The sequence below is a fragment of the Echeneis naucrates genome, chromosome 3 (genome assembly GCF_900963305.1).
Source record: "Echeneis naucrates chromosome 3, fEcheNa1.1, whole genome shotgun sequence".
NCBI lineage: Eukaryota > Metazoa > Chordata > Actinopteri > Carangiformes > Echeneidae > Echeneis > Echeneis naucrates.
Window position 1 is genome coordinate 352045 of NC_042513.1, and position 18944 is coordinate 370988.

Genomic DNA, 18944 nt, shown 5'->3' on the forward strand with positions numbered 1-18944 from the left:
TTCCTCTTTTCCACCTCTTTCCGCCACAGCAAATGCAACCACAGTTTAGATGTTTTCTGTTTTGCTTTGTAGTTCATTGTCTGAGTTCCGCTCAACTGATGGTTGTGATCTGAGATCAGTTGGCAGATCCACTCGACTCACTCATGTAGCTGGACATGACATCACCAAATTCACTTCAACTGCACGGGCACAGCCAAATGAAAGAAGAATTACACAGCTGCTAACAATCTAATACCCATTTGCGGGAATTGTCAATTCAAAAGTGATGGAACCGGTTCCAGAACCCGAATTTTGGACCCAGTTCCAAAAAAGAACCGGATCCAGGTCCCAACACTAGCCATAACCCTTCTAGGTTTATGTCCAGTCTCTACGCAGAATCCTCCAAATCCAAAAGAGACATTCACCATATATGGCTTTCGTACATCTCACTGATCAAATTTTTCTCTGCATTAGACAATGAGTTTGCATTATGCATTTTCCTTGACCATGAGGTTCTTTTGTCAAAACTGTCTAGATATGGGTTTCAAGGAGATGTATACAAATGGTTCAAGAGCTATGTCGTCAATAGAAGTCAATTTGTTTATTTTAGCAACTGTATCGCCAACAAAAATGTCATGACTTGTGGTGTGGCACAAGGTTCAGTTCTTGGCCCTTTATTATTTTTGATTTATGTAAATGATCTTGCTGTTGTATCTAGCTCTATATCACCTATTTTATTTTCAGACAACACAAATCTTTTCTTCTTCCATAAACACTTTAAAACCCTCATTACTGAAGCTAACTCTTAATTTTTGCTGGCAGGAATATAGTATATAGTATATATATATATATATTTCACTCGCTTCTTTGGGGTAATAGTCGATGACAAATGTTTGTGGAAAGAACATATTGATTATGTGTCAAAAAAAATCTAAATCTGTGGGAATTATCAGGAAAGTTCATAAATACCTCAATAGGTCCGGTCTGTTTACGTTATAGTCTTGTATAGCTGCAGCATATTCCACTTAGTTGTACCACAAGAGGGCAGTTTTCCATCAAATATAAAGGTGCAACTTTATGGAACAAGTATATCCACCTGATAGACAGCTGACCCTCTCTACCCATCTACAAAAGGAAATTAAAACATAATCTGTACTCAATGGGGTTGTGCTAATATCTGTTTTTTTTAAATAGTTGCCATTGTAATTTATCTTTTATGATTCATTGCTTACTTACTAAGTTTGGTTATTTTTTTTTATTTTTATTATCTCATTTGTTGTAATTAAGGTACATTTAATTTTATTTATTTATTTTAATGGTGAGGTTCTCCATAAGCCCTCCCAGGGTTTCTAACTTCTGATTCACTGATTCATTGTAGTTCATTATATATTATTTATTTTATATTTTCTTTCAATGTGATATACTCTTTGTATGTAGTGTTTTATTAAAGTGCAAATCAATAAACAAACAAACAAGTAGCACCACTGGAGTTATCATTAGCAGTCACTCACTCTTGCTTGTCATTTGTTAAAGCTTGCTGGACAAACTTCAGCATAAACTTGTAAATTTTTTTCTGCAGGGCTGTGACAATTGTGGCATAGCTTGGTGGAAGACAACCTACAAGTATCACAATTTGATCTTTTTCAGTTAAACTTTTTCCTTCCTTCATTTCACATCGGAAATTTGAGTATTTCTCTCAAAATGTCCCTTCGGCGTAATCCATGCCTCTTTTGGAGTCTCATAACTTGTTACCAGGTACAGCTGGGATGTACTCACATAAAGCACTATTGTTGAGAATGCCCACTCTTTCCTTCGAGTGAATTTTGCGATCATTTGTACGTTAGCATCTGCGGCCAGTATATCTTTTTTCCATTACCATGCTCCACAGTACTTTAGCTTTCAACATGTGCTCCATCTGAAACTTCCATGTTGCCAAGTTCTCTCGTCCGCAAATGTCTGCATTCCCCAACAACAACATCCTGTACACGATGCAAATGTAAAGATTATCTAATTTTATATCCAAATATAAATATATCCACAGTGAAAGAACTTTGCTCCACACTTTGTATAATTAAGCATTGACGTATTTGCCCTTCTCTCCTTGTTGTAGTGCCATTTATTGATAATTGTTTAAGTTTATTTCATTTTCATAGCACATTAAAAGCAAAAAGTATTTGCACCAAACTACTTTACAGATAAACCTTGTATACACATACAGTATAAGCACAAAGACATGCAACATACAAGCTAACATAATTTTTGTAAAATGAAAATAAAGGTTATTAAAAACCCAGGTTATCAGATGGAAAATAAAAGTAAGGTTGTGCTTATCTGCTTTCTCAGCTGGTTGTTCTGAGTGGTGCAAGACATGACTATTAAACAATGTTGACCCAAATTTTAGCTTCAAAACTTTTCCTTCCTCAGAGCTTTGTATTTTACAAACAACCTTCTGTTCATTCGCCCAAGTTCTCAAGTTAGCCACCAGCTGCTTGATTATCATTGTCATACCATGTCATTGCATTTACATATCTGAGCTCCCCTGTTTCTTTTAGTTTATGCTTTGATCTGCATCTGTATATAATGAGCATTCTTTGAATTTTCACTTATTAATTAGTTACACTCCTTTCTTCAGTATTTTTTTTTAAGTCAATCCACAGTAAAGAACATCCCTTCCAGATTGAGACTTGATAAGAGGCTATAATGCACACAATCCTTGGCACAACAATTGTGTATTCTACTCTTTGCACCCTTCTGCTTCCTTTCTGCCTGGCTTCATCTTCAACACTTTCTACACAATCTAATCTGCCATGAATAGATTATCATAAATACACTGATTCCACTGCTCATTCACTACTGCCAGGTCAGTATTTCAAGATTATAATGCAATTTGTAAACAGAAAGACTAGTTATAGTATTTACATCAAGTGTACAAGGACACATTCTACAACTGTCTTTGTAACCCAGTTTGTTGGACAGAAATGCTATCTCATGACAAAATAAAAGGTTTTTCAGTGCATTTTGTCATGTTTCTGTCTGAACCTTCTGTTCAGTACTCTTCAATACAGGCTGACAGGCAGAGAGGCAAACAAACAAACAGACAGGCAGGCAGGCAGACAATCTGACAGACAAACAGGCAGACAGACAGGCAGACAGGCAGACAATCTGACAGACCAGACAGACAGACAGACAATCACAAAGATATAAATCCAATCCTGAATGACTGAACAGTATTTCAGTTGTTTTTTTTGCTGGAAAATGTGGTCGGCCACATTCCTCTCCTCCTCCTTCCTCCTGACGTACTGCTGACTAACACACACACACAAACACTCTCTTTTTACATTATGTATTATTGTGAAATTCATTAATTAAATCACTAAAAGAAATTTCTGCAATAAAGAGAAAATTGAAACACTGTAGTGTTAACACTCTCAGAAAACACTACAGTGTGCGAATATTTGAAGTTCAAGGAAGAAATTCTTATCTCCAATGAGTGACATCATATATACAGTTTCACTCTGACTAAGGAAGTACTCATTAACCCGAAATATCAGGTACAACCAACATTAACGTGACTATCTTGGTGTGATGCCTCTCCAATGATTGAGTCATTAATGATAACTGAAAGACTTTTGTCTGAAACTTTAGAGAATCAAAAATGAATGAAAAACCTAATATTTAATATCTTATCTTAGTCACACATTTATGCTGAAATTTGTAAAATCTGCAGTGACTCTCCATGATAGAGCCAACAACAGAAGAAGTCGAGTTTTCATTTCAAATTTGTTGAATAATTTAATTAATTTAAATCTGGCCCTTTAAATAAAGACTTCATGATTCAAATGCTGTCGACAGGACTTAGACCTTTGGTGGGCGTAACAAAAAAAAACACTTTTTTTTTTTGTTTTCTGGTGGCAAGAACCTCCAGATGAAGCTGTCTGCTCAGGAAAAAAAATCATGACGGTTGAATGGATTCCTTTCTGAGACAATATGCAGTAGAAAATTTTGTTGGCGTACACAGGACACCAGACATTCAACATAATAAAAAAATAGTAGTGGTAGTAGTGAAGTAGAGAAAAAAAAGTATGCACATTTTCCCTATTATTTTACGTTTTTGTTAATTGCATCTCCTCTTTCTTTCTGGCTACGGCAGTGATGAGGGCGGCACCCTTCCCACTGCCCTCCTCTGACGGCAGGAAGGTCACAACACATTGGGGAGCCAACACTTTAGCAGTCTCTCTGAGGACTCCAGAGAAACTACAAACAATAGAATAAAAGCTTGTTGAGTTTAGAAGGTGATTTCACAAATATTAAATAAAGAGTTAAAGCAACTACAGAATTTAGTCACCAAAAGCAACATTGGAAACTGTTTTAATCTATAAGAAATAAAATCTCTCACTGAGGGTGTAGTTTGTAGAGTGCCCCATCCACTCCGACAGTAATGTTGAGATGGTCCAGTCCTCGGTTCTCTCTGATCTTATCAACCACAGCCGCCATTCCTGCCCCACACAGCTGAGCTGCACGACGTGACACCACTTCACAGACCTAACAATGAAAATGTATGTCATTATTGCAGCAGTTAACAGCCATATTTTGGAATTTGAGACGACGGTACAGAAATTTTGGCATTTCACATTTACAACACTTGCTGTTGCTGTCTGTAATGAGGTTCCTTAGTTATAGCATCATCACCAAATACCAAATATTACTTTTTACTTACAATATTAACATTTTATGTATGTGTGGCTGTTTTGAGGAGTTTCTTGTCACAACCTTCACCTTTGTTCAGCCTACAGGCAATCCTTTCCCCCTTCATACATCACTATGAGTCCGTTAAAGTCAAGAAAGATTCCCTGGAGTCTGAGCAGAGCTGCAGCAGCTGCCTCTCATTCAGCAATCAGGAGATTTATGCTGCGTTCCAGACAACGTGGGACGCGCAAGCTTTTTATTTTTTTGGTTGTTTTCTTATTTTTTTGCAGACTTGGAACACATTTACAAACAGTAATGGCTTGGTAAAATGTAGAAAACATGTAAGTAAGCAACAGACAGTTGCTTAAAGACAAAAGAGTGAAAGGAAAGAAAAAGAAAGAAAGAAAATTACAAAGTTTGACTGCATTCTTCTTCTCCGTACATTTTAAAGATGAAAAATAATGACATAGTTTTAGACATTGGCTTTAATTTAATGAATGTATTTTAATGTATAAAAAACTTCCCAAGAATGAGTTTTTCAAAAGGATACCAATCTCATTTGCAAGAAGCTCACAACTTTGAGGACAGCAGAGCGGCACAGGAGGAGGAGGGAGAGGTCAAGGAAGCAAGCTACTCTGGACTTTGACGGGAAGGAACCCAGCTGGAAGGAGATCCAGGAGGTGGTCAAGAAAGTAAAGAGTAAGTTCAGCCCCAGGGCTGTGTGGGGTACCTCACAAGGTATATAAGAACTTCCTGAAGTTACTCTGCAGGCTCTGGACCATTCTGAAGGTGATTTTGAGGAGGGGCAAGGTAGCCCATCAGTGGAGGCATGCAGAGGGGGTATGGATTCCAAAGGAGGAAGAGTCACAGAACATCGAGCAGTTTAGGACAATCTCATTGCTTAGTGTTCAAGGGAAGATAGTCTTCAGCATTACCGCTAGACACCTGACAGATTACCTCAAGAGGAACTAATACATTGACACCTTGGTCCAGAATCGAGGGATCCCAAAGGTACCACGGTGTCTGGAGCATAAAGTGATTACCCAGATAATCAGGTCAGCTAATCAGCTAAGCCTGGGAGAACAAGGGCGATCTGGTTGTGCTGTGGCTGGACCTAGCAAAATGCCTATGGGTCTATACTCCACAAGCTTATTGAAGAATCACCGAACCGGCATCATATCCCAGGCAGGTTCAGGGACCTCATTTTGGACTATTACAACAGCTTCAGTCTGAGAGTCTCTTTTGGGTCAAAAACCTCAGAATGGCTTGAGGAAGGGAATATCACAGAAGGCACCATTATAGTGATACTTTTCACGCTTGCCATGAAAATGCTGATGAAGTCTGCTTAGTTTCAGTGCAGAGGGCCCTTCACCAAGTCTGGAGTCTGACAGCCACCCATCCGGGTCTTCATGGATGACCTGACTGTGACAACAACATCTGTTACAGGGAGCAGGTGGATCCTGAAGGGCCTCGACATGGTGATCACCTGGGCTCGTATGAGTTTCAAGCCGGCAAAGTCAAGAGTCGCGCTGGTTTAAGTCTCCAATGATATTCTAATAGCTTCAGACAATGGATGAGCCTCCATACTTCTCCTCTTAGAGCTCAGTGCTGCATTCGACACCGTAGATCATAACATTTTACTAGCGAGACTGGAACATTAAATTGGCATGAAAGGAACTGCACTAAGGTGGTTCCAATCCTATTTAGCAGATAGACATGAGTTTGTTCATGTTAACAATAGCTCATCCTCATGTACTGTAGTCAATCCCACAGGGTTTGGTACTTGGACTAATCCTCTCCACTCTTTATCTGGCTTCCTCTAGGGAACACTATCAGGAAACAAAGCATCAACGCTCACTGTTATGCAGATGACACTCAGCTGAAGCCAAATGAAGTCTGAAAGTCTGGATGACCTAAAATGTTTTACTCCTCAACTCTGACAAAACTGAAGTTATTGTATTCGGCCCTAAGCACCTCAGAGAAACGCTATCTAATTATCTAATCAGTCAGGAATGGCATTACTTTGGCTTCCAGCTCCACTGTAAGAACCCTTGGAGTAACCTTTGCCCAGGACATGTCCTTTGTCCCTGACATCAAACAAGTCAGTAGGGCAGCTTTCTTCCACTGGAGAAACATTAGGAAAATCAGAAACATCCTCTCTCAAGATGATGCAGAAAAACTAGTCCATGCATTCGTAACTTCTAGGCTGGACTACTGTAACTCATTACTATCTGGCTGTCCAAACAAATCTCTAAAAGGCCTTCAGTTGATTCAGTACGCTGCTACATGAGTATTAGCGGAAACTAGGAAAAGAGATCATATCTCTGCTTTGTTAACTGCTATTCATTGGCTGCCAGTAAAATCCAGAATAGAATTTAAAATCCTTCTGTGAACATATAAAGTTCTTAATGGCCAACTTCCATCATACCTCAGAGAGCTCATACTTTCTTATTGTCCTGGTAGGCTAATCCGCTCCCTAGATGGAGGTTTACTTGTGGTCCCTAGAGTCTCCAAGAGTAAATCGCGAGGCAGATCTTTCAGTTATCAGGCTCCTCTTCAATGGAACCAACTTCCAGTATCAGTCCGGAGTGCAGACTCTTTAGCAATTTTCAAGACCAGGCTTAAAACATTTCTGTATGACAGAGCTTATAGTTAAAAGGTTAAAGTCCATCTACTCTTTCCCTACGCTGCTATAGGTCTAGGCTGCTGGGGTAAGAACTGGGCATCTCTCTCTTTCTCTCTCTCTCCCCCCCCCCCCCCCCACCACATGCGCTGACAATAACTATGCTTTTTAGAAATCCCCATTTCTCCCACCTCTAGGCATGTGTGCTGCATTCACTGACCATGTTTTCACGAAGTCTCTTTCTCTCCCTGTCCTCATCCTGCAGGTGGTGACTCATCACCATCCCATGTTCCTGCAACGCCTGCTGCTCCCTATCCTCATGAATTTCATACTACAGCATAATCTCCATGAACTTCATGCAGCATCATGTTCCTGCCTACACCGCTGGCGCCATGACCAAGTGTTGAAGGCCATAGTGGACACCATCTGCAGTGGGATCAACCACGCTTGCAGTGGTTGATTCCACTGCAATCATTTTTGTCAGAGCAGGAGAGAAGACAACACCAGTGGCCAGGACTACCTCCTCTGGCCTGCTAGCAACGGCGCAGGACTGGGAGCTGAAAGTTGACCTGAGGAAGCAATTGAGGTTCCCAGAAACTGTTGTCGTAACATCACTAAGGCTAGACATAGTGCTGATCTCAAAAACCTCCAAGCAGGTCATTCTTCTGGAACTCACTGTGCCTTGGCAGGACTGGATTGAGGAGGCTAATGAGAGGAAGGGGGAGAAGTACAACGAGCTGGTGGAGAAATGCCAAAGCAACAGGTGGCGAGCAGGGTGCAAGCCCATTGAGGTGGGATGCAGAGGGTTTGTGGGCCGGTTCCTATGCAAGGCCTTCAACATGCACAGCATTACAAGGAGCAATAGGCAAAGGGCCATTAGATCAGCCACAGAGGCAGGAGAAGTTGCGTCTAGGTGACTGTGGATCAGGAGAGGAGACCCGTGGGTGAGGTAGAGCTACCTGGACACAAGGTGGGGCTTGATTAAACCCGGCTCAGTTGCCTGGACAAAGGTGTCTGATTGTTGAATAATACTTTTAACAGAGAGCCTCCAAGGGATGACTCTTAAACCTGAACATGAGAGGTAAGTTAAATGAGTCAAATTCTATCATTTTAATACAAAGCGTTTTTGAGGTAGGACTCAAAAATCTGAGCGTAAGAGGCACATCACCCATTCTGTAGATCATCCAATCTAGTACTACTCTAACACCATTAATGTACCCCACATGCTCACTGCAGTACAAGTTCTTCCCAGCCTCCCTGGCCTGCTCCATTTTCAGCTACGCAGCTGTGCGAGCCTCACAGCCAGCTTTGCAGAAATCGCTGGAAGAGAATCCCCAAGTCGTTGCAGACCTTAAAAGTTTTTGGATAGCTTCCACAACCAACCACGGTATCCATCAACAAGGTCCGCGATGGTGCGAACTTGAACAGGATCTCCATGAGGGTGTCTTGGATGCGCTCATCATCATTTTCTTTCAGCCTGTATATTTTGAGGTTCCAGCGCCCCTTATACCTTTCCAGCTTTGTCACCTTTTCTTTCAGCTCCTCCTCATTATCTTTGATGAGTTGGGGCATTTCTTTTTCCATTGCTTGCATCTTGGCTTTACATTCTTAAATCTCAGCTACATTCATCTCCACAAGTTGGGAAAAGTTAGCCATCATAATCGAGTTTTCTCATATCTGAGCACCGAAGGTATCAGTTTTAGCAGTTAGCTTGTTTATAGCCTCGGTGAGCACCTCATTGGAGACTACAAAGTGCCTTGATGTAACTTTGTTATGATTTGGTGTTATACAAATAAATCTGATTTGATTTGATTTGACTACAATTGGCTCTTGAGGAGTTTTCATCTTTATGGATGGCATAGCATTCTTTGTTGGAGTGCCAGGAGGGTTTTTTTTCTCTTTGTACTTGCAGTGGTTACTTCCCTCTGTGAGTAGTCGTGGTCTCTTGTGCTATCTTTCTTCGAGGCTTCAGCTAACTTGGATTCAGACTTTCCGTAATTGAAGAAACAACATGTTTTTGTCTAACTTTCAGGGCAGTAATGCAAGAGCTGAAGAAAATGTAGCCCGTCTGCTCCGCTATCTTGCAAGTCTCTGTTCCAACCTCAAAGCGTTAGCAAGGTATGACTTCTGTTTGAGCTCAAGGAATTCTGGTATGTAAACAAACCAATCTGATGGACATTATACCATTTATGCTTCATCATTTCGATTGAAGGTTACACTTGTGATGGTCTACTTCCACTGTTGATAGTTCTCTCTCTCTCTCTCTCACTGACACATATACACACACTATCTATTTCTTGTTGGCAACATATTTGGGCACTGTTTCGAACACACAATGTAGTACATAATCGTGTGTAATATTGTGATTGCAACGAGCAAATTTACTTTACATTGTTCTAAAATCTTTCTCACCATATGTCACGCACAGCACCACTGCATCCATGGAGGCTGTCATATTGTTTAGGCAGCAATGTGATGTCGCAGGCCGTAACTCGGAGTACATAGATCTGGTACGAGTTTACGGGTGGGAAGTTACGAGTTTGACTTCAGTTCCAGTGCACTTTCACAAGTTATGGGTTGCCTGGAACGCAGCATTACATATGCCCAGCTTGTCAGCAAACACCCTGCCACCTTCCTGCAGCCCCTCTGTCTCATCTGACCCATTCCTCTACCCATTGGGCCCCATCTCAATTCAGCTCAGTCAGTTCCTCTGTATTATCATGTAGGTTTCTGTGGTATTTCTTTGGTATAGTTTGGTTTGTTAGTAACACAACAGAGTTTAAGTAAAATAGCTATAGTAAATGTCATGAGTATACCCTGTTTTTCCTGTAATGATTAGGCAACATAACTAAATAATACTGGTCCAGTAAATAGTGGATGATATAATAAACCTAAACATTATTTCATTTTATCAACTACAGTGACAATAAAGTTCTCTAAGTCCAAGTAAAATCTGACTGGTTGGTGGGGATAAAGTTTAGGGACAAAACCTAAATAACAATAATTATCAATTATTTTTGCTGGCTTCACTGTACCTCTTTTACAATAATACTGTCATCACTGGTGCTGTCGAGCCCCAGTCCCTGGAGAATAGATCTGACCTGCAGCAGAGCCAGGTGGTCACTGGAGACAAGTATGCAGATACACTTATTAAAGGAAAATACACACATACACACAAGTTTATAGGGTTAAACAGTAACAATTCATGCTTGTGTGTGTGTGTGTTTTCAGATCTTCCCTTACCTTTCTATTTGTGACAGGAATTTGGTTTCAAATATTCCAGGTTTTTTTAAAGGTTCAGTGACGTTTCCTTTGAACAGCAAACCCCCTCTGGTTAAATCCAGTAATACTTGACGGACAACTTCACCTAAATACATCCCACTGGTCAGCTTTTCAAACCTAAACACACAAAAAGATCAAGTGATACCAAACAACAATGTCACACAGTATATAGTAAACACCGGATCATTAACACAAAAGAGAGAGAATGACCTCATATACATAAGGACACACATTATATACACATACAAAGAGATAAAGGTGAAAAACTGTTTGTTCTTAACTGTTATGAAATTTTAGGTCACAGAAACACAAAATAACATATATATATACAAATATAAACCAAACTGCAGCAGAAATCTTCTTTTTAACACTGATGAATGTAACCGCTGCTATTTTTCTTCAGAATCTTCAGAACCTCAGGAGCATTTTGACATTTTAATTTTAGGTCACTAAACACAACTTGGGCTTTTACACACTGAGCTGAATAAATTTGATGGCTTGCACATACACACACAAACAGATGTTGTTTCCTACCTTTGTTTTCCAGAGTTAATTGAGTTTTGGTCTACCTCAACGTCATAAGAAGTGATGATATGATCGAGAGAGCCATCATCACCCAGACCCCCCCACTCTGTGTTTATGCACATCTTTTGAACCTCATTATCCGCCATCTTATCCCCTCCTTCTGACCCTTCATCCTGCTGAATGCAGACATCGGCAATCACGGGGTTAATCACTGGACATGTGATCATGAGTTTTTCTACCTTATCCCTCTTTCCATCAGACATCACCTTTTCTCTTTCCATTTTTTTTTTTTGTTCAAGTTTTTCAATGTTCTTTACTTCCTCCATGTAACACAGATTAGTTCCAGTTCCTGTGAAATAGAATAATATGTGAATTTTCTTATACTACATTTACACTCTAGCAGGGATTCAAAATCTGTATTGGTTTTCGAACTCATTGGGTTGTGTTTAGAGAAAAAATTCAAGTTAGACCTGAAATACATAAACATGGTATTGACACAGTAAATGTGAGGATCCTAATTTCCCTGATCCAATTCTAAAATTTTCCTTCAAACGACAACCCTAACTGTAACTTCTATCCTTAATTTAAATCTAAAGTTTTAGTCTAAATCTGTCTTGACTTTGTAAACATATCGTCATAATTCAGCTCACATACCAGCAATCAGCCCAATTTCACACTGAGGGTCTTCATAAGCACAGCTCATCATGGTCCCAACTGTGTCGTTGATTAAAGCTGCTATGTCCAAGTCAAACTCCTGTATATGCACAAACACATAAACATAAATGCTGCTATTGAATAGTGTAATGCAGGACAATTTTTATGGCCACACGCAAATGACCCAATGAAATTAAAAATGTTTTAATGTATGATAGTATGGAATTTTACCAAATGGAACCCTGACCATGACTATAAAACTCAGATCTGTTGTATTCTGACTCACATTACGTCTCTTGATGGCCTCACGCAGCATGCTAACAACGTTATGCCCTTCACAGTCTGTGGCCTTGTATCCTTTGGTCCAGCTCACCAGCATGCCCTGCAGAGCATAAAAAAGTTTAAAAGATTACAAAATTGATGCTTCTCTTTTTGGTGTCACTTCAGTTCTCTGGTGAATTTTCCTGTACATTTATCTTTTGAGGAGATGCATTTGAAAAGTTGCTAGTTGATAATGTTGATTAACCTGGCACTGAGAAATAAAGCACTGATAAACTAATGAAACGTCAATTTAACCTATCCTTTGATGTGTGCACTCACTGTGTCAAGGGCTGTTTGCTCACAGGGGAAGGAGAATGTGAAGCCTGCAGGAAGACGAACATTTTTGATCCCCATGTATTCCAGGAAGTCACTGATACAGTCCACGATATGATCAAACAACTAGAAACGTATAGACAGAAAGAAACTTAATCTGATCTGACGGTTGTGAATTTATAATTTATTGCTGTATTTGCGGGTAAATAATTTGATTCTCCATTTGTTTTTTTAGACAAGCCTCTTTTAAATAAACCACTCATTGATTCTTCATCAGTAATTCACAGATCAAAAACAATACTTTTCTTTCTCTAGATGTTAAATAAACATGCTGACAGTCTGTCTGTGTGTCTTACGTCCTCTCCAGTTCCCTGCATAATCTCCTGAGGTATGGTGTAGATCTTATGATAGAGTCGAGATCTGGGTTGTAGACCTTTTCTAAACTTCACCAGCAAAACTCTGAAATTTGTTCCTCCCAGATCCAGGGCAAGGTATTTTCCACACTCTTGAAGAAAAAAAAAACAAAGACACACAATAGCAAGCATATTATCTCAACCTGCATATTTGGGTAAATGTTTTCGTCCTCACATGTGCAATTAAAAATATGATAAACCACTAAATTCAACCATAACATTTTAACTAACTTTTAACCAAACTGTGTGTCCACAACCAACATATATCTTAATCTTTAGATGTCTTTTTTGCTCACTTTAAAGTGAGCAAAAAAGTAATGTGGTCACTATTATTTTTCTGACCTTTGCCATCAGGTGTACGGCACACATAGGAAGGCAGCATCTTGACAGCTGATGAGCCTTTCATCTTCAGCCCGGCCTCCAATCCAGCCCTCATTGTGGCCTTTACCAGCCTGAGCTGTTCAATGCTCAATTTGAAAGCCAACAGTCTCTCATCCACCTGGGAAAAAATTAATAGACACTCTGTCAAACATTGTTTTTTGAATGAGTTTAATTTTTTTGAAGGCACACACACACAAACAGCATCCTAACTTTTCGTCTCTGTGATGCCAGTCGTTGGGCGACTGCTGTTACCATAGCAGCTCCAATGCTGCTGCCACTGTCTGACAAGACAAATCTGACATGGCACTCTGGAAGCAATCGGCGCACCACTTTATGAAGACGTTTAGGATACCTGAAATGAGAGGAGTCAAATGTTTAACATTTGTGACCTTATGGTAATCTGCAGCAGCTGCAACAATTTCACTTCCAGAATAAAGATCTGGCACACCATTGCCTAAAGTTGACTTAACAAGTACAAATGTATAGCTATATTTCAGCTGAGAGGCCTTTAAATGCATTTTATTATGTCATTACAATAACCAGTAAGCATGATAATTCTAAATATTGAAAATGAGACCAGCGACAGAGAAAAAATCAAAATACTGTATCTCCAAAGATGCTCTCATAGATTTTCTTATGATGCTTTATCATAAATTAGATTTATTACTATTACTATTAACATGATTATGACTTTCCAAAATAACCTACTGTGGATGTGTCTTGTACACTGTTCCATCCACACCCACAGTGATTCTCAATGTTCTCAAATTTTGGTTTTCCTTGATGCGCATCAAGATGGCAGCCAGTCCTGCAGCAACCAGATTTGAGGACCTGAAGGACACAATGGTGCTGATGTGCTGTACAGCAACACAATCATCTGCTGAAGGGTTCAAGTCAAGACTGGTCAGGATGTTTTTGGTGTTTGTCAGACCATTTTTGTACCTGAGAAAGATCAGCATTTATAATGTATCACTGTTTTCAGGCATAGGCAATGTGATACAAAGACAAACATAACTTACTCCTCCATGGCTGCCACCTGTCCTGTGGTTATTGTTCCTTTTGTCCTCAGAGCACTAGACACATACCCATCAAACAGCAGTCCTTTTTTTGCCATCTTTAACACAACCAGCCTCACCAACTCACCCAGATACATGCCACTGACCATCTTCTCAAAGCTGCAGAGAGGAACACATGTGGAACATAGAAAAATAGGACTTTAAAGTTGATATTATGTTATTTTGTACCATATTACCCCCCCCCAAAATAAAAAAAAAAGTCAAGAAAGAAGAAAAAAAGAAAGAAGAAAAGTGATTTCCTGACATTTGTTTCCCAGGGTTGTTGGAGGCTGCATCAACATCTCTGTCAAAGTCAGTGATGAAATCAGCCAGGGCCCCATCATCTCCAAAGCCTCCCCACTCAGTGTTTACACACATCCTGCCCTCGTCTCCTTCCACCAGGTCAACGTTGCGCATCGCCTCCATGTAGCATGCATTGGTACCTGTTCCTAAACAAAAAAAAAATCATAACAGTAGTAAATTGAAATTGTTAAAATAAACTTGGAGGACAAGTAGCAATTATTTTCTATCTATCTATCTTGAAAACTAACATGAAATACTCAAACAGGCCTCAACGCTAAAATAAAAGTCTTTTCTGTCAAATAAATGCAATGGAGTAAAGTGCACATTATCCAACTGTGACCTGTAGCTGTGTAAAGGCATGAATCCAAATGGAAAGTATATCACAAGTGTAAGTCAACATAATAACATTTACAGCATTTGCATTGTTTGCTCCAACATCAAATAGTTTGCTCTTTATGGGTATACTTACCAATAATGAGTCCTACTTCACAGTAACTGTCCTCAAAACCGCATGTCATCATGGTTGCTACAGTGTCATTAACCAGAGCCAACACTTCTACATCCATTCCCTGAAGAGTATGCACCAGGACAGAATTACGATGGAGTTTTCATGTGATTGTACCTACACATGTCACAGGGCAATAGGAACCAGATATTCTCTCTTCTTTTGATGATGCTGCTATGGTTTGCAGATTACCCTTTGCGTTTTTTGGGTTGTTTTGTGATTTTTTGTGTGTATTTGGATTGGGTTGCTGTGGATTGTGTGTTTTTATGTGGTGTTTGTGTGAGTTTATTTTTATTTTATTTTATTTATTTTTTTGCATGGACAGAAAAATCCACTGTGGACATTGTAGTAAGAAGTGCGTGGTCCACACCCCCCTTGTATCCCAACTGGTTTCCAGCGATCAGGCCGCTGCCAGTCTGCCCCAATATGAAACAAGTGGCAGGCACTGGGGATGGTGCCCTGGGCTTATTGTTGGGATCTCTGACCCTATGTTATTTACATACTTTTGTATGGTTGATCATCATGCTGTTTTAACCTAATGTTACATCTTACATGTTTTTATATGAAATATCTATGTATACAGTATATATAATTATGGCCGTTTTCTTATTGAATGAAGGAGATACACTGGGGTTGTGGACTTTGTGGTTTGAGTCTGTTCTCTTTCTCATCCACAGAAAACAGGGACCATCAACAGCCACTGGGGCTGATCGCAGGAATGGAGCCAAATAATATGAGGAGGAAGTGTGCAACCCGAAGAAGTCACACCCACATACCTTATTTCCTTTGTGTAACCATAACAAAAGCTGGACCAGGGAAAGCTAGAGCATCGGACTTCGTGAACTGATGCTGGAGTTGTCTGCTGGTCAGGGAAACATAGTCTGGTCCAGAGCTCTGTAAACGATCTCTTTTTTATAGTATATTTTACTGTTAGTGTTTAAATAAAATATATGAACTTCATTTGGACGTCCCCTGCATCCTTCATCAAACGAACGCGCGAGTTCACTTTGGAAACTCAACATTATCAACCGGGCCTGCAACCCAGGACAGACGTCTCTCTCTCTCTCTCTCTGCAGCATGAGGCGGACCGGCGGATGGCCAGAGTCGTTTGATAAGCCGGCATCAACGATAAGTAGAGGGACGAGATCCGCCTGTAACCTGGTGATTTGTGTGAGTGTGCTGCTGAACGTTTAAACTGGCGATATTTGTTTTCGACGCCTTCCGCAGTGAATCGAGGAGCGTCCGGAACAGCCGACACACGCTGACGTCGAGCTACGCCCCCGCCGCGGGACAGACCTTTTGTTGAACTGGGCAATCGAACTCATTCGGACAGGTGGGCAGGGCCGTAGGAAGGAGCCCCCTTAACCCCCCTTTTATTTTATCGCGGGACACTGGCTAGTCACTATACTGCTTCATTTTTGCTGAATTTTAAAGCATTTCATCCTTTGTATTACTCGATTTTATGCTTAGTGTAATAAAATAACCCTGCCCTCTTGTGTCTGTGTAGGTGTGACCCGGGATCCTAATATTTACCACAAACTTGTGACATACACACAGCCATTTATATAAATATATGTACATATAAACTATACTCTAGGATCCTTAGCTGAACTAAAAAAAAAGTATCTCATACAGTATTGTACACAGTCTACCTCTGATTTTAGAGAATTATTTTGACGTGAACAACATGAACAAAAAATAATTCATACCCCAGCTCTGTCAACAGCTTGTCTGAGGGCCTGGACCACATCCTTCCCCTGGAAACCTCGAACCTGGTAGTTCTTAGACCAATTTAACAACGTTCCCTGTAGAGCAAATATAAGACGTTTGGAGGGTTTCTTAGGGAAGCTGTGGTCATGAAATCCAAACGAGTATCGTTACCTGATCTAGCCTGGACTGTTCACAGGGGAAAGAGAAAGTCAAAGCCAAAGGATGTTTCTTCTCCAAATCAATATTTTTTTCTTGCATGAAGTCCTTCAGAGACTCTGACACAAGGTCAAACAACTGACCAGAGAATGATAGAGGGAAAGAAAGTCATGAAGATAGATAATGAACCCTCCTCAAATACCTCTAACATGTATCTTCAAGTCTCCATAGCATTACAATTCCCTCCTTACCTCTGCCCCTTTCCCCATGAGTAGCTCCTCAGGTATGGGGTAAGTTTTCTCCTCCATTTCTACTCCTCCTCTAATAATCCCCATTCCCTCTTTCACTTTAACTTGGAGCACCTTAAATTTGGAGCCTCCAAGATCCAATGCCAAAAACTCTCCTTTCTCTGCAGGAGTGAAAGACAGTTATATGTCCATGGATTATATGCTAATTCAAACATTATCATTTGAAAAAAAAAAAAAACAAACAAAAAACAACTAATTAGAATAACCTGATCCAACAGGAGTGGAGTGGACATGTGTTGGCAGCATCTTCACTGCTGCAGCAGCATTGCTATCTGATGAAAGCCCCTTCTTCATCTCAGCCTGGAAGGTGGCTGAGATCTCTTTTAGCTGGTCATCAGTGAGACGCATTGCATACAGAATCCTGTCCACCTAAATATGATTATATAGACGTAACAAATTTTGGAGTTGATGGGATAATTGTTTTTGCAAAAATACAGGTTTCTTCAAGCTTCAAGATATTTATGAATTTAAAATGCCATAAAAACTATGACAGCATGCACTAAAATGAGTGCTATCAATTTAATCCAGGGAAGTTCATTTGAATGTGTGACTACAATAGACTAATTTTTGTCACAAGTGATTGGAAATGAAAGGTATATGTTTAAAGAAATAAAAATAATAAAAAAAAGTAAACTATCACCAAGGTAACGTGTGCACAGGACAATGGCCCTTTGTGTCTGACAATATGTGATAATGAGAGTGTTTGTTGGTCTCATGATACTGCCAGGCAAAGATTCTCAGGAAGACAAATGGCAACACCATTACTATCCATTACAGCACTTAATAACCAGCTATAGCGCACAAGCCCCTTATTAAAGTCATGCTCCCACTAACTTATTTAGATTTTGTAACACTACAGTATTTATCTGTACTTTCACAGAACCTCAACATCAAATTAGGGTGATAGGTGAGAACTATATCATGTACTGTAAGTAACAATGAAGCTGAAGCTTTGAGAACTTGTTGTAAAACAAAGCAACAACAGCTGTAGCAACCACTTAGGAAGGGATTTTTACACTTGAACAGGAAATCAGATATTTAGATTATATTACAAAGTGAGATGTTTCAAATTTCTGTAAATTAAATGACTGTCCATAATGGATAGAAGCATTGAAGTAAACCAGATAATTGTGCAATACAAGCTCGTTAAATTAAGCTACTAGGCAGTAACAACGTCCTACACAATTTGTGTCATTCTATTTGAATATGGTAAAATAATAAATATATTTTTTCTATAGTGTTACAGTACATACTTTTTGTATTACTTATCTATATTGTTTATACAGTACATTATCTTTTGTCTAACACCATTTAATTTTTACTCTTTTGCTGCTGTAATACTGTAAATTTCCCCACTGTGGGACAAATAAAGGAATATCTTATCTTATATTTTGAAAGTTGTCTCCTTAAAGCTGAGTACCACTGCTATTTTTATGTAGCACAAAGTTAACACCGTAAGTAACTCTTACCTTTTTCGTTGGGTCCTCCTGTAGTTTGGAGAAGAAGAAGGAAACAAGATGAACAGCCAACATCTTGATGTAAAATGTACATCACCATAAAAACTCTTTTGAGGTCTGGTTTGTTTCAAGATTTCAACAAAAATATTTGCAGTTTACATAAATAGCAAGAGGCTGAAAAGCTCTTTTCCCTCTTGTCAATCTCTGATGGCCCTGCTTTCTTCTCACAAAGTCCACTGAGCAGAGCCCAACCTATCTCAATGATTAACAAACCAAACCCTTCCACCATCAAGCAATTTTCTGCTCTCTCTAT

The 18944-nt window shown here is 39.6% G+C and overlaps 1 protein-coding gene across 1 annotated transcript; it reads right to left on the reverse strand.

The window, feature by feature from the left end:
* Window positions 1-4082: 4082 nt before the first annotated feature.
* LOC115041129 (putative hexokinase HKDC1) lies at window positions 4083-18706 on the reverse strand. The gene is made up of 21 exons (XM_029498442.1): window positions 18644-18706; window positions 17381-17543; window positions 17118-17275; window positions 16882-17004; window positions 16710-16805; window positions 14965-15064; window positions 14458-14641; window positions 14157-14312; window positions 13846-14079; window positions 13348-13489; window positions 13099-13255; window positions 12700-12848; window positions 12350-12469; window positions 12036-12131; window positions 11750-11849; window positions 11362-11444; window positions 11105-11271; window positions 10532-10687; window positions 10324-10411; window positions 4376-4521; window positions 4083-4233 (listed from the first exon to the last, which is right to left on the reverse strand). Exons 1-21 carry the CDS (start codon window positions 18704-18706, stop codon window positions 4083-4085), a joined length of 2832 nt encoding a protein of 943 aa, XP_029354302.1.
* Window positions 18707-18944: the final 238 nt, after the last annotated feature.